The sequence below is a fragment of the Scleropages formosus genome, chromosome 7 (assembly GCF_900964775.1).
Source record: "Scleropages formosus chromosome 7, fSclFor1.1, whole genome shotgun sequence".
Lineage (NCBI taxonomy): Eukaryota > Metazoa > Chordata > Actinopteri > Osteoglossiformes > Osteoglossidae > Scleropages > Scleropages formosus.
The window spans coordinates 25805777-25833540 of NC_041812.1; the positions used below are offsets into that span (position 1 = coordinate 25805777).

A 27764-nucleotide genomic window follows, 5' to 3' on the forward strand; every position below is an offset into this window, starting at 1 on the left:
TCAGTCAAGGCTGGCTTTCAGTCAATTTATGGATCATTGTTCTCCATACTTTACAATTTTTGACCACGTCTTTTAATTCTTTCAAGGGCATTTTCATGTCAGCCTTACTGATGTCCAGCCAGTGTGTTTTTGGACATCCTCTTCTCAGCCCACTGACTATGCCAAGCATTAATACAAACTTAGCGGACGCTTTTCTCCAAAGTGACTTCCAATGAACTCTACGTAGCGTTATCAGCCCACACACCTTTTTCACCAAGGTGACTTACACTGCTAGATACACTACTTACACTGGGTCACTCATCCACACATCAGTGGAACACACTCTCTCTGTCACTCACACACTATGGGGGAACCTGAACAGCATGTCTTTGGACTGTGGGAAGAAACCAGAGTACCCAGAGAAAACCCACACAGACACGGGGAGAACATGCAAACTCCACACAGACCGAGTGGGGATCAAACCCACATCCTCTCACACCACCAAGGCACTGTGAGACAGCAGCGCTACTCGCCGTGTCACCGTGCCGCCGTAAGTTCAATCAACCTGGGCATTCATTTACATTAGACTGCAGAAGTCTGCCGCAAAGTCTTCCCTTCAGCTGGATCCAACACAGGTGCCAACTCCTGAACGATACATGTACTGCATCCATTCCAACTTATTAAACCACAGTTTAAAACAATGACAACTGAAAAGTACCTGAGAAAAATCTAACTTTTGCCTCAGTCTCGTGAATAACGCTCCCACGGTGTAACTCAGGCATTATAAAAACTATAGTATGTACAGTTTCACTTAATCTGGTGGTGAAGTGGTCTTCGTAAGCAGCTCATTGTGACAACTAGGTTAAAGGAGTGAGTACAAACAAATACAAATGTAGAACATTAAAATCATAGATATAAAATGTCACAGCACCCATTAAGCTTCTATAATTGACAGATATATTTAAACAAACAAGATAGCAATTGAACACAAAGCTACATGACTGTGGAGTGTCCAGTTTCAGTGTGGGATACTCCATTGCTAAAAACATCTGAACAATAATTACAATTATAATAATCATAATACATGAGGTAGCATCTTTTTGGGATTCTTCGTTTTGAGTTACTGTTTTTCAGTCTGTCTTTCAGTTATTCTCTGTGTCCAGTCTAATCTGGAAAAACAGACTAATAATGTATGACAGTGGTTTTTTTTTTCCCTTCTAAATAAAGAAAAAGCAAAATGCACTGGAGCCTTTAAACCGGTCAACTGTGACTCCAAGGAAACCACTGCCACCCCTCACATTCACCCAGAGCGAGCCCATCTTCCGTCAGTCTTGAGCTCAGTCCCTTCTGGCATCTCCTCACAGCCCCATAGGAAAAGCCCAGTGGGCTGCTAGGGCATGGTTCTTCAGGGTTTAGCCTGTCAGCAAGACAGAGAGAACCAGAGGGAGGAGACCAAAGTTGAATCCTTGCGGAGCAAAACAGTGAAGCTCCTCTCCAGACTTGACAAGCTTGTCTCCCTGAATTTTCTTACGCACCCACCGATAGAAGTGACAGTATAGGGGGAAAACCTGCTGACTCCAAGAATCCCAAGCAGGTCTTGTGACACATAAACCACCCGCATCCCAGGGATAGTCCCAGCACGTCCACCCCCACTGCGCTACAGTCTTTCTCACTAGGACAGGTGAGTTCAGTTCTCAGCCCAAGACCTTCAGCCCCACTCCAGCAGAGCTGCCCTTCTCCATCTTCCTTTACACAAAGTTTTGGCAAGTTTGGACCAGCAAACCTTCAAACCCACATGTTAGACTTTGTGAGGATCAAGACTGGTAGAAGTGGTGATAGTGATGATGGTGTTCATGATGGTGGTGGTGCTCATGTCTCTGGACCACATGAGCACCTAGACTGCCCTCGTAGAGCAGGACACTGGGTAGCTCTCGCACCTGCTCCTTCTCCAGCATTGACCCTGGGACCCCCAAGGAGCCAAGGGCCCGGTACACCTGATGTGTGCCTTTGGCTCGTTGCTTGTGTCTCCTATGGGCCACAGAGGGCTGATGAGGAAGGGGGTTTTGGCAGAGCAGTGCAGGAGGAGTGGCTCGGCTCCTCACCGTCCTCACCGCTGCCTGTGTGGCTGGGGTCCTACTATGGGTCTTGGGAGAGCGCAGGACGTGTTTCCCCAGGTCCTGGCCCCGCAAACGGGGGCAAAGGGTGTCCAGGGCCGAAAGGCCACGGCCCAGGTTCTCCAAGGCCTGTGACCGGCGGTGGTGCAAGTAGGAGTGTCCGTTCTCTGGCTCATGGGAACGAGATCTGGCCTGATTGGTTTGCCGGGCCTGGGGTTCTGCTCTCATGGGTTCTTCCCCATTGCCTGCAGCAGGACAAATTTCATATTCAGACAGCCTGCACTGTGATATCACTGGATATATTTAATACCATACCAGTATTAGTACAGTACAGTAACTGTAAAAGTACTCATTAGTATCAACACTCCAGTGCTGAGTGATATGCCCTACAATTAATCCTGGAGCTATACATAGCTCCAATGTTTAAAACAGGTCTATTTTTAATCTAAAACTACAAAATAATTTCATGGCCTAAACCTACATTTATGAAATAAAGCGCATGTATGATATTCACAAATGGGTGTAAATGGCAGAAATACAAAGGGATTAACCATCGTTTAAAAACTGGCATTTCGCTCAGCCTTGTATACCAGATTATGATATCAAGAACTCGCGCACAAACACACACACAAAGTCATATGTTCCTAGCAGAAAAAAAATTTGCGGTACAGAAGTAATTTTCTTATTTTCCGAACGAAAGGTTGGAGAACCACCTGAACCAAAACGAGATGTGTAGTTTTCGATGCCTGCCAGGTCCAGGTAGTGGTTCCTGCGCTCCAGGTTCTCATCCACGCAGTGGCGCTGGCAGCTCTGCTGGCCGTGGTGATCGCTGTAGTGTCGCCTGCAGAGCACAGTAGAGCAGAGACGCTTTTCACTGGACTGAGATTCCTCTGACCTCAAGTAACACTGAACTCACAGCCCCCCCCCCCCCACAGACTCACTGAGATGCTCAATCAAAGTTAAGATTTTTTTCCTAAATAAACAAAAAGACCTTCCACCCCTCTCTGAACAGCTGTTAGAGACAGACAAAACGGCCTTGACACCTAGCGCCGTGGATAAATGATGGCATTGTGCTGCGGCAGACAACCTCATATGCAGAGAACAGATCAAAGAGCATCTGGGCAGCTATCAATAGCGAGGCCTGCGAAAAGCCCCTGGGGGGCAACCCTACAGGATGGGTGCCGCCCTTCAGGTCAACAGGCCACACACACACACACACACACACACACACACACACACACACACGCGCGCGCACACACACGCTTGGCCTACTATCAAACACACCCCACTTCAACAGCTTACAATGGTTCACAGTGTTTTCTAGCAATTTGTTTTACTTTATTTTTATTTGTTTTATTTTTGGGACAGAGCTCTCGCTCTGCTACTCTGTCTAATACAACAGCCTTTGGTGTGCACGTGTACGGTTCAATATAGAGTTTTGCCGTGAAACCCGCAGCACTCTTTGCGTACGACGGTCCAACCCACCGTACCGTGAATTCTGCCCGCATGGAACACGGGGGGCGGGATCAACAACAATATTTTGATGTGGCTCAGTGTTTAACAGAAAAACACGAGCATTAAAGGTGCTCTTTTAGTTAAAAATGTCAAATTGTGGAAAATGTTTAACTTGGCCACCCTCAACAGAGCGTCCACACATTTTACCATCCGCCTCTAAACGTTCAAGTCAGTACTTCATTTACTGGGGCTAGTGGCTTGGAAAAGTTACTGGGTAAAGGTGTTCGCCAGGCCATTTTTTCCCCTTCGCGTACACTTTGTGTTAATATTTGCACAAATCTGGAAATTTCTCTAGTGCTGCCTGTAGTTCAGATCTCTCACTCTCTCTCTTCTTTTCTTTTTTTTTTTTTTTTTTTTTTACATCTGAGAATAAATGGGAAAAAAACTTCAGACCCACACACAGGGTATGCGGGGAGCGTACCTGAGAGAAGCACGCAACTTCTTGTCAGAGCTTTTAGGGTCTTCGATACACTTGTCAGTCTTCTGCCTGGTGTGGGTATTGTCTGCATGAAGACAGCAGAATCAGAACACGGCGCACACAAACGTAGCCACGCATGACATCTACAGAAAGAAGCCATGCTTCAAAGACGAACGCTTTGAACACAAATTCAAGGGAAGAAAAAGAATAAACAAAGCGTTTCTTCTTCATTACTTTCCGGAGCTTAAGTCACTTTTTTGTTTTTATTAATAGAAACATGGTGCCTGCAGTTTAAAAGTAACATGACTGCAAGGTGTTTTCAAAGACTACCTCTACTTTGACATGTAAGCGATAAAAATACCCATAATAACAGGAAGTAAATAAACAAGTGCTAGTTCCGAAGTTACTTTTTCACTTGTTTACCAAGTATAAAGTTAGGAGAAAGTTGAGTAAGTTAAATGCACTTTTTTCCACCCAACTGTCTGATGCAGGCCCTTAGAAACTTGCTCCATAGTTATCAAAAGGAATATGTTCACCTCTTATGATTTTTTTTCTTAGCATTTGAAGACGACAGGGGGTCCTCTCGCCTGTCACTACAACAATCGTTAAAAATGTAGGAAGAATTTGATGAGCTTGCAGCCCGCACACAAGAACACGCGTGCAAGACGGGTTCCGGCAACGGCGGGGGTCTCACCCGTAGCTAGTTGCACAGGGCTCCTCCATTCCTGGCTCGAGTCTGGGGCCACGGACAGCTTGACACGCAGTGTTTTACTGGTGCTGGGCGAGTGGTTCACAGAGGCGTCCACCACCTCGTAGATGGTGTGCAGCAGGCTGGTGATGTCCTGCAAGAGACGGCACGTTCGGATGCGGTCACTCGCATCCGCGTAGTCGGATGTCGGAGGAGACACTTGCGCCGGACTCTTGGACGAGCTCCTTGTTAAACATGTAGCTGCATTGAACCGGTGTGTGAAAATCTTGGAAAGTCTTTGAAAAAATAACGTCTGAAGAAAACCGAATTATCAAATAAGAAATACACTGCTAACAATTATAAGACATGGTGAATAAACAAAAAGAACAGATTTTGTCTGCAACTTTGTTTTATTCTGAGCACGGTTCAGAAGTGGAGATGGGGAGTCAGACTTTGAGCGGAAACAGCCTATGCATCCTTTGCCCCACGGTAGGGTCAGCAAACACACCCATGAATTAAAAAAAACCGAAATGGGTGAAATTCAGGGCTTAAAAGCCTTTTTAGGGAAGTGTAGCGTTTTTAACTCCCCGGATCAAAAAAGCATTAGGTTTAATTATACATGTCTCCAGTCTCATTAGCTTTTTCCCCTCTGAAAGTAATTACAGTTCTGTTACAAGCAGTCCCTTGACTGTCACTGCAGAGCAGCAGGCCCACAAGACGAGTCTGGAGCTAAGCCGTTTTGCCCCGATTAGTTCAGCCTGTTTCAAAAGATGCATCTTAGCTCCAAACTTCTTCCCTATTCCCATGCTTCACCATCTCCAACATAAAGGACTATCAGGTGGTCTTTGGGGACCACACTGAGATATGCTTTCAAACACTAGTATGAAAACAGTCTTCTGTCGTTTTGGGTTTCCTTTCTTCTCTCTCCGTGAGCGAATAAAAAAAAAAAAAAAAAAAAAAGCAGCACGAGAAGAGAGGCGTTTCCCCCCTCCTTGCACATCGCCACCCACCATCTCATGTGCCGCGGGGCCAGAGGCAATGCCGGAAAACTGGAGATCCAACAACACAGAGGACGGCTTCAGATTCATCACCACATTTCAACTCCTTCTCAGAAAAATAGGCATTTCTGATTGCAGCTTCAGACGTTTAAAATCCGGAATTCAGCACTTACAGCTCAGCAAGTGAGCTTCCCAGGGAGTAGCGCTGAACTCTGGTTTTTGTGTCTTCGCAGCAAAACGGGCGAGTTTAACAGAACACATCTGATCAGCTTTCGCAAGTCTGGCTCAGCGCACAGGAAACCGCACACGTTAGGGCAAAGGATGCACAACCTGAATGATGACTCGTACCTCTCTGGTGACCTTTCCGCTGTTGTCAAAGTCATACAGAGTGAACGTCCATTCCTGTCGGTTATCATCTTCCAGGGACACAGCACACTCCAGTTCCTGGAGAAAGAGAACAGCTTTACAGTGGAATATTACAGTGCTGTGTGCTCAGGTGTGAAAATAAACAAAATACAAAAATATGAAAGCTTCAAAGAGTCATTTCCATGTCTGTATACATCACTGTGCATATGCAAACTGGAAGTGTTTACATGCAAAACATGTGACACACTGCAGCGCATGAGTCCCTGATTTGTTCCATAGATGTTCATGTGTATACAAATTTCTTCTTACAAATGATGCTCTCTTCAATTACATTTATTAATTCAGCTGTTTCTTTTCTCCAAAACAACTTACAATGTTAAGATACTTACAGTTATTGACTAATTTGAACAGCTGAGTCATTTTTTTAATGGGGCAATTCTGGCTAAGTAACTTGCTTAAGGGTAGTACAGCAGAAAGTGGGACCTGAACCTTGATTCTTTGAGCAGCTCTAACCACTACACTATCAGCAACCACTAGCTCAAGCTGACATTTTTCATTTACACAAAGAACAGCTGATTATAGCACTGGTTCCCCATACCTAATAAATACTGGATGCCACACTAGCGATTTGCAAAAGGATATACGGTATATTATATCCAACTAACTGGACCACTTATTCCATGAAAATGGGTGGAAATGAAAACCAGCACACACAGCAGCCTCCACAGAATGGCTTTGAGCCCCTGCTGTAGTGCAATCTGTGCTGCAGAGATTCACCTGAGAAGCCACTGAGAGTGAAACAGCCCAAGTAGGGCATCCTCGCATAACCTCCAAAGGCATTTGGCACAGACAAACAGAGAATCCCCGCACCCTCACCTACATACTCACTTCAAACTTAAGCTGTTTCTTGGCCCCTCCGGGCACGGGGCTCTGCTTCTCCCGATTCTTCTCCTCGGCACAGCAGCCATCCATCTTCTCTGGGGGCAGTGCAACTTTAAGGGCAGGGAGAGGAGGCAAATGCTTGAGATGGACCATGGAGAAATGGAAAACTAGATACAGCTGACCAAAGCCTAAAAGTACAACCTGTGTACAATCTGTCAAAGACACGCTATGACCTAGACAAGGAGCAGAACACCTAAAAGGTGAAGCTCCACTGATAAAGATGAACCAGTTTCCCCAATGCCATGGGCAGGATGCCATGATGTAGTGGATCCCCGTTCCACAGAGACGTGTGCACCCCTGCAAGGAAGCTGCTATCACTTTAAAAGTCTGAGTCTTACATCAACTAGTGTCAAAACCAGTTGAATTGTCTAGTTTCCCAATCTATTCCTATGCTTCTCATCCTACAAATCAAATGTGGCTACAGCTCCTGCATAATACTCAACAGAAAAAAGCAAGGAAATATGTAGAATATTGTTCTGCTCTGTTTGGACCTTTGACTGAGATTTAGAGTACATCTGCGGCGCTGACTGAATGTAGAGCAGCGCTACGGAGCAGCGTGGCTGGATCCCAGTCACAGGTACGGGTGCCACGTTGAATTCCCTCCATCCCTCGTTCCTCCCTGCTGCACTTTGAAGCTCTATTCTCAGGCTCGCCAGGGCCTTTTGGATAAGGATCTGAGGACTTTAAAACAGAATTGTTAATTAATTAGCAAAGTTGCATTTTAAAACTTGTTTGTTGCGTTAGCCAAAAGGCCAAGCGAAACGGCCCCGCTTTCCCCCCCTCCGCTCTCTGTAGATCAAAGATCCTGTCCTTTCGCTCAAAGAAACTCTGAGAAAAAGAGGAGAAAAAAAAAAAAATCTTGGAAAGCTCCACCAAGTCAAGGCAAATACCCTCAGTCCCTTCTCTTGATCTTCTGAGGCATGAAAACAGGACTGTTCGTGCTTAATGTCCCATGCTGCAACTATTTTCAGAGACCATTATTTTACCAGCAACAACAAAGCCAAATATGGTTTAACAAACTGACCATCTGAAAACTAAGGGCAGCCTTGAAGTGTGTGGACGACTTCGGACCGCCAACCGGACAGCAAACGTAAAGAAAAACTAGAAGGGGGAAAAAAATAAATTCCTGTAGTCAACGGACTGTGCGACAACTTGAGATGGCGAACGCGCAACCGCGAAACAGAAAGGGATCAACAGCAGGTCATATTTTCATTTCACTTCAGCTCTCTTCCAAATACCAGGAGGAATTACCAAAACCTTTATCTTGGATTCTCTTTTTGTTTTGTTTTGCCACCATGCTTTCCTATGAACCCTTTGGAAGGCCTTCTTAAAGCCAGATTTCTGTTTTCCGTTTGTTTATGCGTAAGACAGTATCTCCGCGCTTTTACTCCAACTTCCTCACTGATGCATTTTATGTATGGAACAGCCTATCTTACTCAACGCCTCCCCGCCCCCAACACAGTAAGTTACCGTCTCTCTCCTTTGCTCTCTCTACCTTTCAGGTCTGAAACTTGAGGTGCCTCTACCTGTGTACAGATCCTCAGACACACTGTCTTTCCACCTTTCCAGCTGAGAGGTGTTTTTGTGAACAACAAACCAAGAATGCGCTTAAAAAAGGGTCCCCTGATCTACAGCACATTACAAGTCAGAGAAGTGGCTTCTCACTGCACAGAGACGTGGTGAAAGTCATAAAAAGTAAATATGATATGTAGATATATACATAAGTATCATGATGATTGAATGAATCTCTGCCGTCACTTCTGATAAGTGGTCTGTTACAGCTCCAGACATAGCATCTCAAATCAAGATACTAACAACTTCATGCTGCAACCAGAACACCTTAGAGAAGTAATATATATATATCCCCATGAACAGATCTCTGACTATTATTGGCCCGGAACCAGAGATCTACCAAAGGCAGAGTGGAAAGCGTGACGAGTAAACCCCCTCCCGCAACGTTCTCGCATAAGTAAAATTGTATGTCAGGAATGAAGCAGGTGCAATATGCAGCAATCTATGGAGGTGCAGTTCCTCTCAGCAGCACCAAGGCCATTTATAACTCTCCATGGGGAGACCGTATGACAGCCATGATCTTCTCCGTTACCACCCCTTCAAACGCCATCATGTAATTTCAACTGAGGCTTTAAAGCGCAAGGCGAGGCAAGAGCTCATTTCTCAAGGTGTCGCCGAGAGACTGCCAGGTGTCCAGTGTTCAGTGACAGAGATGGGAAGAATATCTGCGCTTCAGTATGCCTGACATTTAGGATTCTCTACAGAATCAAGATGGTGGCAGGAGTCAGCCTCCAGGCTATCCCACGGCCCAGCTAGCACGCTAGCACACAATGACTCCAGCACCCACAACACAGCAATTGGGGCCCCTGGAGTTCTCTTCCTGCTGTGACTTCAAATGAAAAAGCAGGGCCTGATGCAAGCGCACTTCGCCGCAGACAGCATTTCCACTCAGCCGTCTGCACAGCCCTTGGATTAAAGAGCCAGATCACATTACAAGGCCACAGTGGAGAGAGACAGTAACAGGCAAGAAAGGCAGTAGGGTCAGATGTTTCTAGCGCAATCATCACTCCAGCAGAGAGACGGCATATTTTCTGGACTTGAGGAGAACTGTGAAGGACCTACCTTCCAAACGATAATGTTCCTCGCTGATCCCTTCTCCACACCCCTCATCCAAGGCATCCTGTGGAGAGACAGAACATCAGAAGAGACTCCAAGTGGAGTGAAGAACAGCTTTCAAAGGAAGATACTGATAGCATCGCAAACGTGAAAACAATGGTTGAACTACGGTTATCCGTACGCAGGCGGCAAACAGGAGAGTGCAGTACACTATTTGTTTTCAATACTGGGGCGTGCAGGAGAAAGAGCCTTTTTCAACAAGACGCTTGTCATCACTGTTATTCCCAGAACCAGATTAAGCTCGTCTTTCAATTTGCTGCTAACTGCAAATACGAACCCTTGTTGGCAGCCCGGGTCCTGCGAAGACGCTAACTAAAGGGCACGTCGACTCATTTTGCGGAAAGAGGAATGCTGCGGAGAAAGGAGCTGAGCGAATGTCCGCTGCAGCGCTGCTAAACATGCTGAATATGAACTGGAAAACCATTGCAGTTCTGCTCAGCCTGACATTTCAACAGCCTGCTCAACACCCAGTCCTTCACCCTACTCTTTCTACCACGAGTTTTCCCCCATGCAGAACAGCTTTTCTCAGCTTTATAACGTATTGTGTTCTTTTGCAGCAGCTACCGGCTTTTTCACCGCCCCGTTTCCCAGAGCTCCACCGGAACGCCATGAGGGGCCATGACTGCCCTCAGTCTCATTACACTATTATAACATTGCCACTCCACATGAAAGGGATTTTTACAAGAGGGCATTCTCACTAATGTATGCCCTAAAAAGCACCATCCAATTTACATACCTGTTAATTATGCGTCCTGCAGAAAATTATGTGTACACAGCACAAATATGCATCAGTCGACACTTTCCAAAAGAATATCGTAAATCAGCGAGGTGCTACTTTTTTCTACCCAGGTCCAGGATTGGCCAAAGGATCAAAGTTAGAAGATGAGCAAGTCCAAAGGTTATTCCATGCCCATGTGTCTTTTTTTAATTACATATTTACAGGACACAAAGTGTGTTAGTCAGTCTGTTGAAAAGACGACAAACTGATTTTTTTTTCCCCTGTATAAATAGTAGGAGTCGATTAATAACCATGAGCTTGAATGAACACATTCACAGGGTTAAACTTCTCTGGACTTTCTACTCCGGAACATGGAGGAGAAAAAAGGTTCCAGCCTAACTGTAATGCTGGCAAACAAAGACATACAAATCCAAGCAGTAATTGAATACACCAGTCCCTCTGCCTGTAGACTAGTGCCATGTAAAGACATAGATCACATTCCACCGCATGACAGAAACTCCTGAGCCCTGCCAGCAGAACGTCTTTAATCTGCAGGAGTCAGGGTCGGTCCTTATAAGATTAGCACCGTTCCGGCCTGTCTGACCCAGGTCTTTGTCTCAGTGGGTGGCCCTGCCCGGGGAGAGCAAGTTCAAATATAGCGCTAAAACATGAGGCAGGTTACTCCACACCAACACCTTATCGGTCTGCTGTGCGAACTCTGCCTGAACTCTAGTAATGCAGATTGTGCCAAGAAGAGAGCTGTGAAGCCATAATAAAAGTACACCAGATACTACGGATGTTGGAAAGACGGCGCAGCTTGCTCAACTCTGTCATGGGTACTCATCTGGGCATGCTGAGCTATCTGCGAAGATTGTGTCAATGGGTTTCAGATTTTCAGTGAAGCTAATAAATCATGGAGTAGTCAAGATACTTCCATGTACTACATACTTCTTGCTGGTACACAAGACAAAACAGGAGGTCGGTATTACAGCCCCAGTCCAGCCTTTGTTTTGTGAAATTATTCCACATAGAAGGAAGTAAAGTTAGAAGATTATATAGTAGACAGTTGTCAAATATAGAAAATGTCCAAGTGTGCTGTAGATCAGAACACGACTTGCCAGAGATGTTTACTGGGGTGATACGGTAGCACAGCCAGTAGTGCCGCTGTCTCACGGTAGCTGGGTAGTGCAGGAGAACATGGGTTTGAGTCCCTGCTCAGTCTGTGTGGAGTTTGCATGTTCTCCCTGTGTCTGTGTGGGTTTTGTCTTGCTTCCTCCCACAGTCCAAAGACATGCTATTCTGGTTCACCCATAGTGTGTGAGTGACAGTGTGTTCCACTGATGTATGGATGAGTGACCCAGTGCAAGTAGTGTATCTAGCAGTGTAAGTCTTCAGGTGCTCTGGTTTCCTCCCACAATCCAAAGAGATGCTCTTCAGGTTCCCCATAGTGTGTGAGTGACAGAGAGTGCGTTCCACTGATGGATGGATGAGTGACCCAGTGTAAGTAGTGTATCTAGCAGTGTAAGTCTTCGGGTGCTCTGGTTTCCTCCAACGCTCCAAAGACATGCTGTTCAGGTTCCCCATAGTGTGTGAGTGACAGAGAGAGTGTGTGTGTGTGTTCCACTGATGTATGGATGAGTGACCCAGTGTAAGTAGTTTATCAAGCAGTGTAAGTCACCTTGGTGAATAAGGTGTGTGGGCTCATAACACTACATAGAGTTCATTGGAAATTGCTTTAGAGAAAAGCATCTGCTAAATAAGTAAATGTAAACACGAGGCATATCGCAGCCTGCCACTTTTCTGTACTGCCAGAGCCCATCGGCTCAGCTACCAAATCAAAGTATAACTGCCACACGTTACAGTACCATGTGGCCAGAGAAAAATGTATGCAAAAGTGATACAGATCTAATGGGTAAGAATTCCAAACTACAATGAAATGGGTACAATACAACCTCATTAAAGTATACTTTCTGCACAGAAATCACAAAAGGCGGATCAAATGGGGGTGTTGTCTCCTAAATATGTCGAAGTCTTGCAATTTGAAACAGAGGACAGCTTAGTCTTAGAACCCTTATTTTCTGCCTCTCCTATTGCCAGCCCAAAATGTGGCAAACATTTCTGTTTTTGATAAATGACACCAAATTAAGGAGGGGTTAGTAAGGAACATGAGAACTGGATGAAATGGGAATGTCCTATTTCGTTGTTGTCTGCTGTGATTAATGACAGCTGGATGAGTAGTAGTTTCTGTCATGTGACTTAAAAAAGGGTCAAAAAAGTGATGGTATTCCTTTTGATACCTCCTTGGTGAAAGTCAAACACCATATGTTTGCTTTTGTCGACTAAGGTGTCTTCAACACAAAGTATTTTACTCCTGGGTGGAATCATTTGATAAACTGACCATGCAAAAGTGTGTTATGTAATACCCTGCTCTGAGAGGGAGGCTGGTACAGCTGAGCAGGGTGAAAAACCCTCACGTTCAGCTAGCATACACCTCCTGCCAAACCACATATCACCCCATTCGAGCTTGTTGGTACCATTCTTAGAGGCTCACTACTGAATCATCCCACGACCAGTGGGGAGAAAGATACACACAGGTTGTGTCCATTGTTGTCACAGGGCAGGGCAAAGGGGCAGCGTGAGATGGTGACCCTGTGGCTCACAGTTCAAGGGTCAACCATGTGGCACAGTCAAAATCCTATCTATTGCAAAAGACACTGGCAAAGACTGAACATTGTCAACCATTCATAGTGAAAGGCTGTGTCAAGTTAAATATTCACGCTACTCTCTGCAGAGCAATTCATTTTTCTATTCCTACCATAAATATGAACATTATTCTGCAACACTTAAATGCCTGCAATTTTTAAAGCTGAGTGGAAAACCTAGAGCTTATAAATGCATTTAATTTAGTGGCAGCAAAGAGCATTCTTCCATTTTAATAATTGATGCAGACTTTTAAGCCTTTGTTTTCTCAAAGAGTTTCACAACTCCTCACAAAGGAAAACCTGTTTAATTTTCCTTGTAATACCATTAGGGTGAAATAACACAGCTAGCGTAAACGTAAAGATCAATGACTAACACGTAACCTTTCAAATATGAACTGAAGCCCTCTCCATCTTGCTCCTTGAGGAAAGGAATGAGCCTTTGGCTAGAGGTTTTATTACATAATGAACAGAATAGTTCATTATGGGGGGGCACAAAAAATAACATGACGATGGCTTTTTTGGAAATCTAGTGAAAATGTATACATTACGGCAGGATGTTCGCAATCTCCATAGGGCTCAATGACCTCCCACTGCCCCTCTTGTATACATTTTTATTCTGTTAACCCCTTCAAAGCAAAAGTGACCTAGTTCCAAGGAATGTAGTGAGGAGAATCACAACATATTTCCTGGACATATGCATGCAGTAGTTGGTTTGGAATGATTAGAAATACAGGTGGTCCCCGATTTACGATGGGTTACGTTCCACGAAACCCATCGTAATTCGAAAATACCGTATGTTGAAAATGCATTTAATACACCTAACCTACGGAACATCGTAGCCTAGCATACGTGGAATGGTCATTACAGGCTTGCCGCCTTCCTGCTGGGCAATTATCTTGAGTTTCTCCTTAACAGTAATTGTCTTCCTCTTCTTCTTCCCACCAGTAGCAGGAGACACAGATTGGTGTTTCTGTGACATGGATGCACAAAACAACTGCGTGGCAGACTGGGAGATGCAGATCACTGCTGCTGCCCAACATTGCAAGAGAGCATCGCACTGCATATCGCTTGCTCAGGAGTGGGGAGAGGGGAAGGGAAAAAACAAAATTTGAAGTATGGTTTCTATGTCTATCACCAGTTCACCATCGTAAAGTCAAAAAGTAAAAAAAAAAACACAAGTTGAAAAAAATCGTAAAATCGGGGACCACCTGTATATGAAAAATTTACTCCCTTACTTACAAAAGCAGCTTGCAGTGATTTCAAGCGGGACAGAGAGTTGATTTTCAGTTCAAGTCGGGCTGCATTTACGACTGGGTCAGGGAGAATACGAGCCAGCGAATGGAGCCCCAGTTCAGGCTGTCTGCTATGGTGTTCCAAGAACTGAGCCAAAGTTGGAAAGCCACTAGAGGGGAGTCATCTAGGCAGTCGATCAGCTATCAGCCAGCCATGTTGATATGTGAGTGGAACTATGGCTGAGGCAGTGCTGGAGGCAAGGCCTGATGACACCGGAGAATGTCTGTCCCACAGCAGTCGAGTGGTGGTGTGCGTGTGTGCACTTGCATGTGCGGGGGGCTCTGCCTATCCTCGTGTGTTCCGTCAGGCTCAAAGCCTGCACTGTGCCTTCCCGCCAGGCCGACGACAGCCCCCACTGATCTCGCGCCAGGGCTCACTGGAGAAAAGCCTCCACATTTCAGCCAGGACATTACTGGCACTCCATCAAAAAGAACGGCTAAAATAAAATAAGGGGTGAGCTTGTACTTTTCTCGAATACCTGAAAACAGTTGCAAATCTAACATTTAAGGAAAATTCACTGAAAGGCCATGGAGAAACGCGCGCACAGCGAGTACGTAAAAAACACAGTTAAATAAATGAATAATCAATTACAATAGACTCGACACAAGCACATCTCTTGAATTCCTTGCTCTTTCCACCACCTGGATCATCTTCACAGGAGGATTACCGAAGCAAACAGCTCCTTTAAAACGTCTGCCAAAATAAACACAAACACGTTTCTGGAAAAAAAGGGGTAGAGTGGGGTGAGGTCTGCACATTAGCTTCTCACTATTGCTGCTGAGGAATTCTGGCACTTTTGTTCACAGCAGGCCAGAGCTCGAGAGGAGACTGTGACCCTTCCCACCTGGATTTCAACAGCTGAACATTTTCAATGACATCTTCTGAGTAGAGCGAAAACATATAGGTAATTTTCGCTCACTCGGCGGGAGCTCAGTGTCAGGATTATGCTCAGGTCAATTCAACACCAAGTCCCCTTACCCTTGAGGTCCTAAATTCAACAAAAGAGGCAGATAAAACATTATACCAATACTGACAACCCTCAAGAGCAGAGATGGTTCTTCATAAGGACATTGTGTTTGACTACGGTGAGCACTGGTACAGCTACATTGAGCATTGAATTGAACAAAAAAAAAAAGTATATATACACATCTGCAAGGTAATGTAAGATAGTGTAATAATACTAGAGGACTACATCAGAACCTCCTGACTACTGTGCCCATTGCTGACATGTTCCAGCTAATAATGAGCTAGCAGAATGTCTACACACAAGCTCCAGAGGCTAACTGAGCCTGAATCCATGCCAGCCATTGACCCCTGTCCTTCAGCACTGTCCTCTTAATGCGCACAGAGAGTAATCATAAGATCGGGAGATATCCGCAAGCCCAGCAGGAAGCACCGAGATCAGAGGAGACCAACGAGAACAAACCCTGCTCCCAGGTCGAGCAGCCAATGCACGGCTAAAACACTGGCTTCTCACCCTGCGCAGCTTAAAAGAATGTAACCAAGCGCACCTGAACCTCAGAAAACGAAATACGTATGACCCAAAAAAATTATACTTCATCCTAGTCAGTAAACTAGTAACAAAATCACGGCCTGTATCAAAGTCGTCTTTATGCAGCGGAGTTGTGTCAACCGTAAGAACTGAACCCCATCGATTTTATCAATTAAGTTATACAAGATTTTCTGTTACACTTGGTATCCATCATCACTAATTACTGCAGTAACTTGACTCAGGACATCTCAAAACATCTTGAATTAAGCTAAGTAAGAAGTACCCATGTCATTTTAAGTGGTTTGCTGAGGTAATGATGTTTTCTTCCATATTAAATTTGTGCACTAGAAAGCTGGCAGACACACCAGATGGCACAGAATCACTCTATCCTTTTCCACAATACAACACATTGAATCTGAAAAGGGAAAACAGCTATTTTGGATAACATCACCTCTGCAATTAACATCCACAATTTCTGCAATTTTACTGATAAATATACAGTCCAAATTTAATAGAAACTCATTGATTTAAACAAACAAACAAATAAAACACCCTTGAATCATGAGGCTAAAAAGAGAGAACTGTCATACGGGATCGCGTTTTTTTCGGACAAGTTAGCATGTGCGAATTGTTTCAATCGGCGCTTGTAATCCTGGAGTTCTCGATCAGTAAGTGATCCAAAGCAAAAACTGCAAATTTTTGGCTTGAATTACTTACTGAAAAACTATGCATCATTCACTTTGAAAGATGAACAAGAATAATATGACTAAAGTAACAGGGGGACAGCTGGTAGTATACTGGTTAAAGCTGCTCCCTTTGGACCCACAGGTTCGATCCCCACCTCTGGCTGTAGTACCCTTGAGCAAGGTGTCTACCCAATGATGCTCCAGTAAAATTACCCAGCTGTATAAATCGGTAAATAACTGTAAATACCTCAACGCTGCAAGTTGCTTTGGAGAAAAGCATCAGCTAAATGTGTGTGTCTGTTACAAAACAGGGAACTGTTGATTCAACCTAATCTCTGAAGCACAAGATGGAAACATACGTTAGGTGACGATTTGAGAAAAACATTACATCTCTTAAACCTTATTATCTTTCCATTGATTAAAGCATTTATTAATTTATTAACCCTCAATGCATGTAAGCACCAGGGCAATCAAAATTTGAAATACATAGTCTTCCAAAAGGCTGATAAGAACTTTCCATGTTCTGCTGCACTGTAAACACCCTGAGGAGCACCATGGTGGTCTGTCAAGCAGCTTCGGCTGGTGAAAGGTTAAACATTAATATGAAATCCCCATGAACATCTCTGGCACAGGCCCAGGCAGTCAATAAATCTAGTTTTGGAGCTTGTTCTCCCACAGGACATGGAGATTGGAGAGCACTGGAGCTGGATGTCAGTTAAACCAGATTTATAGGTCGTGCCGTCTGCCAAAAGTAATGCATCACAGAGTTACTGCCCCTTTTAAATGTGAGTGAAGTTCATTACAAATAAAATGGCTTGTATAGAGGAGGAGGGGGACCATCCACTGTGGCATGCCTCTTCTCTGAGGGTTCATTAGCTAGAGATGTAATGAGAGACTTTCATACTTAATTTCCAGCCCCCCAGCTCAACAGAGCCCTTTTACAGCATCTTTTATGACAAACTCCCAATTATGACTAAAAAGACAGCTTTCAAACTGCCTACCCGCACTCCCCAGGGCGTGCCGAAGCAGGCTGATGTCTGGGATCTCCGCCTAATTAGCTTGAGTGCCCTGGGATGGAGAGAAGAGCCTAAGGTCGGCACAGGTTCATTGAGCATAAAGCGCCTTGGTCCACAGCTGCCCCTCCACCCAATGAAGGGAACGGTCCATGAACTACCTGTATCACCCTGTCCTAGATTCCCCATCATACATTTCCTTATACCTACCCCACTCTCGCAGCACCTTCCTCTGTGCCCTGGACAACCTTCCAGCTCCACCTCGATGCCTTGTTCAGTTCCAAAGGCTAGGTCATCACAGCTGGATTTTAACTTCCAGCCATCCTGTTTCTAACGTTAAGGCTGCACCCTGGTGTTAACAACCTCCATAAGGACTGTATCATGAGCTGGCTCAAAGCAAGCATCAAATTACACCACCCGCTCTGAAATTATCATTACTGCTTCTTTAGGTGGCACACTCTAGGCATACTAAATTTAGCTTTTCCACACTCTTTCTCTCTACAATACTATTGATTTGTACTTGAGCCACCAAATGAAGTCTTATTTCCCCTTATCACAACACAGTGCTCACTTGGAAAGGAAAAAAAAAAAGCTAATTCTAATAATGACAGCTAATTCTGGAGTTCCTCCGAACACCCTTCACAGGATTCACTAATTCAGCCTTGCGAGACCTGCTGCAGTGGCTGGCGGGACATCGCTGCACAGATCTGGATGTGTCACACTGGTTGAACTACCAGAAAAAGAGAGCTGCAATTTCTGAGCGGGCATCTTTACCAAGGAAGGCTCAGCTGTTCATTGGGCAAACCCCAGCAAATCTGCCGAGCAGTCTGCTTTGTGTGCAGCCAAGGTCAACTCTACAGGCTTTTCTAAAGCCCGCAGAATTCCTTCGCAGCCAGAGGCACAATTTTCTGCAACGGCGCAAAAATTAAAAACACGTCCACCTTTGAGGACTTGCAGCCTCCTCTAGCGTATGCCTCCAGCCTTCACTTCCCTGAAAAAATAAAAATTAAAATCTTCCCACCCCCGAGTCGGAAAGCCACAGAAAGCAGTCTTGTAATAGGATGTGGACTTTAACCATGTACTTCAAATGCTCCCAGTTCTACCATCCGCTGGGGGTTAGGGGTACCCCAATACTACTTTTTTTTTTAAATAAAAAAGTAAAATGATCAGTGACATAAGATATGGAGAAAAAGCCTGCGTGAAGGAACAGCAGGCGTATAGGGATGTCTTTCTTTCATGCCCATCCCCTATGAAGCTGTGAAGTCATGTCTATTTTTTGCACCACTCTCCCTCGGGTCTGTTTACAGCCAACCAATGTTAGCAGTGACTGTAATGGACTTCAAAGCCACTATTTATTCCCATCAGCATCCACAAAGTCCCATACCTCTCTCTTCTGTGTGCTGCTAGCTAGTTACAAGTGTAGACGTGACTAAGAAAAATAAGTACTCTAAATGCTGTTTCTCGTCTGCTAAGCCACTAAAGAATAATTAACTCTAGGGATTACTGCTTGCCATACGTGTGACTTACTATGATGACATTAAAAAAAAGCATACACAGCTGTAATATCCTCACTGTAACCTACACTTTATAAAGTGTCTTGAACAAACAAACGTGTATGCTAAATTAAAAGTATGATTACATTTGATTCAGTATCAGATTTATTGCAAATAAGTGGTAACCAAGAACTTTATTCAGTAAAAAAAACTAATAAAACAAACAAAATACTTAAGACACTATTCAGTACCATTTCCCAAAAGGTGCATACGTACTTGCAGTGCATCAGTCTACAGTCCTTGACAGAAGACACCTGGCAAAAAATAGTCAAATATGTGTTTGTCCAGAGGGAAGGTTTTGGAGAGCCTACATAAATCAGGGTTATGAACAGATAAGTGGAGTAACAAGAGGGAACATACCTAATGCCTTGTCAAACAAGAGCCAAAAAATTGGTGAACTGGTTTTCAACAGAATTTGAAATGTTGGAAAATGTAATTGTGACCAAAACCATTGCTTTTGGCAATGACCCTATAATGCTGCCATAAAGACAAACAAGCCAAATAGATCAAAGGATGAAACTAAATCAGTAACAAAAGAAAAGCTTAGCTTTTCCAAAACTTAACCATTATTACTGGTGAGAAACAGAAAATAAAAACTAATTGTGAAATGATATATGAAACAGATTACTGCTGTTGAGAGAGAACACAAGTGGGGGGGGGGGGGGGGGGGGAAATGATTTCATTCATCATCTTTAACATGCCCATGGTGGAGGATAGTCAAACTAGGTGCCGTAAGCATTTTAAGTAATAAAGTGTGGCTTTTGATCACAACTTAATCTTCAATAGCATTTCCATATTAAAGCACAATGTAGTTATGTTAATGTAGTACGTAACCCTTAAAACTCTGCTTACAATACTGGAAGTCACCCCACAAAATGTACATTTAAACAGTAGAAGGACTTCCTATGATCTGTAAACTGCCATATTTGCACTGATAATGTGATCTACCCATCTCAGAGTACAAAATACAAATGGGAAAACACCCACATTCCTCCAATGTCCTTCCTTTTGGTCCTTGTTCAATGTCAGGCCTTCCTCTGTGAGTCTTGCTCATTGCCACAAAGCCTTTGTTCAAGCCCTCCTCAACCACCTCACGAGTTCTATATAGATACCTACATCTGGCACGTACTGTGATGATCAGATAAATTGAACCCATAACACCAGAAATGTTATATTAAAAACAATGACTATTTTAAAGTAGAATTTGTCCCAAACAAACTTTTTTCAAAAGAGAATTAACTTTTACATAAATGACAGATAGCCATCACACACAGTACAGCTCTGAAGCAGATATAAAAATCTGTCCGCTGCACTGAAGTCACTATACATAAGAGGCAAGACGACACTAATGGGCTTGGTGTTCAGTGGACCTCCCAATACTCACCCATATCACACACACACACACACACACATTTTCAGAACCGCTTGTCCCATACGGGGTCACGGGGAACCGGAGCCTACCCGGGAACACAGGGGCGTAAGGCCGGAGGGGGAGGGGACACACCCAGGACGGGACGCCAGTCCGTCGCAAGGCACCCCAAGCGGGACTTGAACCCCAGACCCACCGGACAGCAGGACTGTGGTCCAACCCACTGCGCCACCGCACCCCCTCACCCATATCACCTATCACAAAATTCCCTCTTGACGCCTGAGGCTGTGGACCGTAAACATAGGAGAAGACAAGAAACTTCCTTTCATCAGCATGGCCCCCATGTTTGGGTTTTCCTGACCCAAAATATTCCCTTCTCAAATCACTGTCCTGCACTCTAAATGGGTTCCACAGGGAAGTGAGAAACCAAAAGTCAAAGGGAAGCACAAGTGTCCCAACCAATTGTTTGCAATCACTTTCCAACATCAGTCTCAATGCAACAACAGCACATCACCTTTTGCTGCCGCTTTACAGCTATAAAAGCTGAAACAGAAATGTCCACATTGTACAGCACTCCTCCAATATGGGCAACTTGGGTAACTCATTGATACCCGAGTTGAAACAACCTCTAAGAAGAAACTGGAGTAAAGACACCACCACCTGTATCGTGGGCAGCTTAAATTGCATATGTCAGTATTTTAACCAGAAATTTTTCTTAGCATGCTGGGTCTGGGGTTCGAGTCCCGCTTGGGGTGCCTTGTGACGGGCTGGCGTCCCGTCCTGGGTGTGTCCCCTTCCCCCTCTGGCCTTACGCCCTGTGTTGCCGGGTAGGCTCCGGTTCCCCGTGACCCCGTAAGGGACAAGCGGTTCTGAAAATGTGTGTGTGTGTGTGGTGGTAAAGCAAACTTGACCCTGAAAACAGGAAAATTACAAGTGTCCAGGGGAAGTCATAGCCAAACAGAGAACACTCTGGTAGAGATGGCCTGTTACTCTTCTCTCCATTGTCAGTAGAGCAATAGAGAAACCGGAGGGTCTGAAAAAGCCTAGACATTCACACACATGTACAGAGCTCAAAGAGGAAAGGCTTCCTGAGGAAAGACTGCATTTTCACCTAAGCTTACAGTAAGCTCATGTCTCACAATGAGCATCATTTCCAGGTTTAAAAAAATGCCTATACTCAGAAGCGAGGCATTTAACCGAAATGTCAACCCCGGTACTAAAACACAGAATCCAGCTCTAACGGAACTGCTTCCATGTTATAATTTTCCTGCAGTACTTCTAGTTAACATATTTAGTGTGCTTTTTAAAAAAAAAAAAAATTAAAATAAAAACAGACAAACTCAAGAATAGCCTTCAAAAAAAAAGCTGGACACTGAGATGTAGAGGTGTTCTCGGTTATTGATTGCTCAGCAGAGGGCAGATATTTTGGAAAATGAAGCAGAAATCTCAGCTGCTAATCCTTGGGGATTCTGTGCACATTCTCTGAGAAGGCTTTGATCTCCAGAGCACATCCGCACAGCCCCAGCAAGGCGCATGGCGCCATGCTGCTCGCCTACCAGCTCCCATGCCTCTCACGCCTCATCACTACTTTTACAAACACACACACATACACAGGCATACTACAGCACACTCAGCAGCTCCCTGACAATGCTGTATCGCTGATAGCTTAGCAGAACAGCAAGTGCCTGTACTGCTTGGCACAATGTATTCTTCTTTAAATCACTGGATTATTAAACAACGCAAAGGATGGGCGTTCCAGGCTTTGTGCTGCACAAAGCAAAGAGGTTTAACACACACTTTACTTTTGAAGTCTGAGAAGGAAATTCTTCCCCTGTGTCACCCTCCCAAGTTGGCGATCAGGTCACAAAACACTCACTGTCACACATGTTACAGCAGCTCCCACCCAGCCTCAGTCCCAAAGTACACTTACTCTAGAGATGCTTCACTTCTCCTATGGAGCAAGGGAGGGAGGAAAAAAAAGCCCTCTTTTGACCGGAAGATACTCTCCCTGAAGGCAACCCAATTTCTCAGACAACTACAAACTTCTCCTAAGCTCTTCAAGGAGCAACAGGAGCTTTCTGTGCAGGGAAGGGAGCACAGCATGACAAGAGAGCGGCACTACGAAGCACAACATGAAGGAGGGCGGAAAATAGGAAATTCTCTTTCAAGAAGGAGATGTGCCTCAGAGTTTACCAAAAAACACACAAAAAGAGCTAAAATATGGGTGAGGTGCCAACATCAAAGCTACATTTGGTGTATTGAAAACAGCCAGTGCTTTGTGGGGGTAAGAAAAAAATGGAGGAAGAAAAAAAAAAAAAAATGAAGAAGAAATGAAGCCCTGCTGTGTTTTTCATGTGATGTACCAAGGCACACTTGAAATCTTTCTAGAGCTTCACTTGGTTCAAAAAAACTTAAGATCAGCATTTCAGCCTGACGTGGCATGCATGAGGGAGTGGTAGCCCACCACCCTGTAAGGGGAATGGGAGACGGTGGAATAGATCGCTGCTGCGTCTGCATTACACCAGGCCTGGTGATGGAAGTCCCTTCCTTCTCACCCGGTTTCAGTTTAGCGCCTTTGAACCTTCTCAGCATTTCATGGAGCAGCTCAACTGGCTCCGTCCCAGTGTGTGGGGAGGGAGGGCAACAGGGTCAACCCACCAGAAGGCTGCGGAGCATCCAGCCTGGCTTCCTCAGTTCAAGCACGAGAGGTATTGGATTTCACGCCATCCAGCTGTGTGACCCCCTTCAAACTTAGTCTTATTTCAATCGCAACAACTTGCTCAGCTGTATAGTAAATGTAAGAAACAGATGGAGGGCAAGCTAAAGCAGAAAGGCGTGGGTAGGATATATGTGTGGAACCGCAAGGTACTGATGCTGGGGGAGGGGGGGAGGAGAAAAGAAAAAAAAAAAAAAAAAAAAAAAAAAACTTTACAGATTTGCCAGTCCAAAAATCTTTCCAATGGAATGTAACAGCGTAAATTCTTTAACCCACTTATGCATAACATAAAGAGGAAAGATTCCACAATAAAGAACAAGAACTCAAAAAGGAAAAAGGCTATACGGTACAAAAAGAGGAGAGGAACACAAAAAGGACAAGATGAAAGGTCCTGCTCCGCTGGATACGAAAGGACAGACATGAATTGCAAACAGGTGGAAGGTGCTGGGGAATTCAGTCCCACCACATGTTCTCCACACCTCCTATGGCCCACCTCCACACCAGTAACCTCCATGTGATGCAAAAACTTTACTTGCTTGCCCAGGAAACGGGGACAGAGGCTGGGGGTGTGTGCAAGGCATACCAAATATATCCAGGATCACCTGAAAGGAAGCTCACACAGCAAGCCAGCCACAGGTCCACCTACCCTAATAATGTCTGGACACAGTCTGCGGTGTGCACTGGGCAGACATATTGTATTGTAAACCATTAGAAAACCTCTACCTTAACAGTGAAACCACTGATTAAGTGCAGAGGCAAAGGCAGCGGTCATCAGTTGTGTGGGTGGGTTTACATGGAGTATAACCTAATTCGAGCTTCCGCAGAACAATAAAACTTTGTGCAGAAAAATTTAACATTGAGACATTATTTTGAATATATGTAATACAGCACCACAAAATTCACCTGTGCAACTCACTGCTTACTCTCTTATAACTGAAATAAAAATGCTTGACAATATCACATTGGGGAAAAGCATTCACTTCTTAACCGTGAGAAGAAAAATTCCAAATGAACACACATCACCATCTGTTCCAGCAATGCTAAAACACACTTAAGCAATTTGTTTTAGTATGTAATTTCATTTGATCGCTAACATGTTATGGTTTGTTTTCTGTCATTTTTCAATCCATATTTCTTGCCACAGTGTTTAGTCTATAATAGGGAAAAAAAATATCACACTCCAGGAAGCTCAAACACAGCTAAGACTTTTCCTCTGTTAGATTCTTCCAAATTGCTCTGGGCTCCAACAAGCTGTGTACCGAAACACATTTAAAGACAGAAAGCAAAGACGCAAGGCACCAGACAAGACCATATGTTCCACAGCAATCCAAAGGAAACTTCCCAGCATCTTTTCAAGCAGGTCAACTTGAAAAATTTACAACACATAGTATATTTACATTTATTTAGCAGATGCTTTTCTCCAAAGCGATATACAAATGATTTTACTAAGTTGTATTTATGTAACTGGCATGCGTTTGTAATTTACCAATACGCATACATGGCATGTTTATCTAAGGTGACCTATAATGTTATTTACAAAGTACTGAACTCCCAACAATCAAAGTGGTGCAAATGCATACACACATTAAAAGTAATTTACAGTTGCTAATTCACCTGAAGTATGTCCTTGGACTGTGTGAGGAAAGAGAAGCACCCAGAGTAACCTGGCATAAGAATGCGATGAACATGCAAATTTCACACAGACTGAATGGTGAGCAAACCTACATTTTATTTCACAGCCAAGACAGTATGAGGCAACCATGCTGACCATGAAGACATCAGAATTGCAGAACCACGTGATAGTGTTGTCAAGCTATTTCAATGGAAAATTTAAACATACAACATGCATGTGTACAATACACCCCAGTAAGACTCAATATAAGCCAACGCTGTCATAAGTCTATCAAAAATGATTCCCAATATTTTGACTTTCACTGCTATCAGTTAATGCAAGACTGTGCCAGATTTAGCACAGAGACACAGCCGGTGTCCTATAAGTGTTTATTTAACAAGTCTTCTTTAGAGGCAACCAGAAGCAGTGACTTGTGTCATAAACTAACCAAAGTGGTGTTACAGGCATTAATTATCAGACAGCCGGATCAGAAGTGTCCTGGGGCCCATATCCTCACGTGCACGGGCTACATGAACCCCGCTGAAGTGCTGCTGCAAGTAATCACAACACAGGGAGGCAGAAGGCAGAATAAACCACCAGTCCAGCTAAACATCCTAACATCACAAAGCAATTTGCACAGTCATACGATCAATGCACGAAAGTTTAAAATCAGACATGACCGTATTAATTTGCATTCACTTGAAAAGGTGCACATTTAGAATGTTTCCTGTGCAACAACAAGAGTTATACATTCCTAAAACAAAAAGTTAATGGATATGATTATGAATTCAGAAGTCTCCCTTCGGCAAACACGGGTCAAACGTGACACGTTGCTCCGAAACACCCGAGATGATCCGTCTACCAACGCATTCAAAAGCCAGTGCTTCTTACTTGAATTCTTGGGCTGCAACTATTTGCTTAAGAATCATTCTGCAGAATCATTACAGCATGTTTTTGGAAATGATGATGGATTTGAAGTGCGAGCAATTGGACTGCGGTAAGAAAAGAAAAAAAATCACTATTTCTCATCACTTAATGCAGCATCTACTATTTTTTTTTGCAGAAGTACCTTTAAATAAATGTTGAGCACTAGTAGTCTGGAAACATTACACTTATAGGTCTTTTCAACAGTGTGTTTCACTCCTTTTCGGGAAACAAAACACTCTGGGGAAATTCTTTTATGCTTTATTATATGCTCAATACATTTATTAAAAAATGTACCAAGTGATTAAGAGAAAGCGGGGATATGCAGCAGCTCATCATGTATAGGAAAATGCTCCTTAACTTCTCCCAAATGTGACCAACACAGTTTCCGAAAAGCAGCCAAGTGAGTATGAAAAAGAAAAGGAAAAAAGTACCAAAATCATGTGTAAATATCTCGCTGCACCTTCCGTTAGACCCCAACTCTATGCTTCGTGATGCGCCGTTGTAAAGCTCAACTCTGAGCATAATATTTGAGCAAAATGAGAATTAAAGACCTTCAAATAACGTCTTCATTCGAGACGATTCAAGAAGTTTCTATCATACACTGTCCGGTTCAGGATAATCGCACTCTGACAAAGTTCCCAAAGCGTCAGGTATTTTTTTGCTTTCGTTATTTTACCTCTACTAGAGAAGCTCTAGCGGCGTTACGTGTTAGTTTCCGCGCAAAGGAACACTTTCAAGCAGGCGATAAAAATGCAGTTTTTTTCTTCTCTCTGGAGTAAATTATGTAAATGAAAAGACGTTTCACGTCAGGTTGTCAATTTCGCCGGCGCGAGGCGCGGTGCACGCGCTCGGGGGGGTTGTTGGCGCGCGAGGGAGGGGGGGTTAAAAAAGATGGGGGGAAACACAGCTGTTATACTTTAAAAGTGTAAAAGAAAGAATGTTACGGCCAAGAGTCGAAGTAGAACACTGCTGTTTAGTGTATATGAACTACGAATAGTTATACTACGGCGAGGGAGGGGATAAAAAAAGTCGCGTTTGCCCACATGATGATCCGTCATGACCGCGAAAAGGTGCCGTTACGGGTTCGGTTTCGGAACAACTGATGAACACAAAGCTGTTGTAATGAATGAGCGCAGAAGACCACAAACACAAGAAGAAAGACATAAACACAACGAGGGGCGTGAGGCGAGCGCGCTCTTACTCGTGTAGACAGGGGGGCGCAGGTGGCTTTCTGCGGGCCCTCCTGTTGGACCTTGGAGTCGCTCAGCTCGTATTTGTGTTTAAAGATCCAGTCGTCGAGTCCCCTCCTCGCCAAGCAGGCGTTCACTACAAAGCTGTCGCCTGAAACGGCAATACACCATTAGACAGGACACATCAACCGTATGTTCGTGGCGTTTAGGCTAAATCTTCCCTCAAACACATCAGGCTGGACGGAGTAACTTTGAGCGCAATTTCTTTTCATTGCAAAAAAAAAAAAAAAAAAAAAAAAAAAAAAAAAAACTTTTCTTGCGATCACTGCTCTAGTCTTACCTTCGGGGCTCTCCCTCGGCTTACAAACAGCAGCTTTTCAGGAAAAAAAGAAGAGAGAAACCAGAGAAAACGGATTTAGTACCCCAATCATCATGTATTTCACAACTGAGCAATTGAGGTGCGGAGGAGCCGTACCATGTTTGGAGTGAAGTTTACCCATCTCTCCGCATCGGTTTGGGATTGAAAACCATTGGAAAAGGCGAATAATCCAGAAGTCCGCGCGCAGCCGCGCTCGCGCCGATGTGTTAGAGAGAAGTGCGCGCGCGGCGCCGCGCTCGTCCACAAAGTCCTGCAGGACCAGCAGTGGGGACCGGTTCCTCCTCCGGAGCGTCTACCTCCCAGGGCCCGGGGGGCGGTTCCCACGTCCCGCTCGCGACAGCCTCCGCCCCCCTCGCGCAGCCCCACCGTATAAAACGCAGGAAGGCAGGAGCCCGTCGCAGCTTCC

At 44.4% G+C, this 27764-nt stretch overlaps 1 protein-coding gene across 1 annotated transcript; it reads right to left on the reverse strand.

The window, feature by feature from the left end:
• Nucleotides 1-454: 454 nt before the first annotated feature.
• LOC108926212 (protein naked cuticle homolog 1-like) lies at nucleotides 455-27606 on the reverse strand. Its single transcript, XM_018738801.2, has 10 exons — nucleotides 27455-27606; nucleotides 27320-27352; nucleotides 26991-27130; nucleotides 9655-9712; nucleotides 6967-7070; nucleotides 6061-6156; nucleotides 4721-4868; nucleotides 4030-4111; nucleotides 2807-2934; nucleotides 455-2338 (listed from the first exon to the last, which is right to left on the reverse strand). The coding sequence occupies exons 1-10, from the start codon at nucleotides 27477-27479 to the stop codon at nucleotides 1794-1796; spliced, it is 1359 nt and encodes a 452-aa protein (XP_018594317.1). The 5' UTR covers nucleotides 27480-27606; the 3' UTR covers nucleotides 455-1793.
• Nucleotides 27607-27764: the final 158 nt, after the last annotated feature.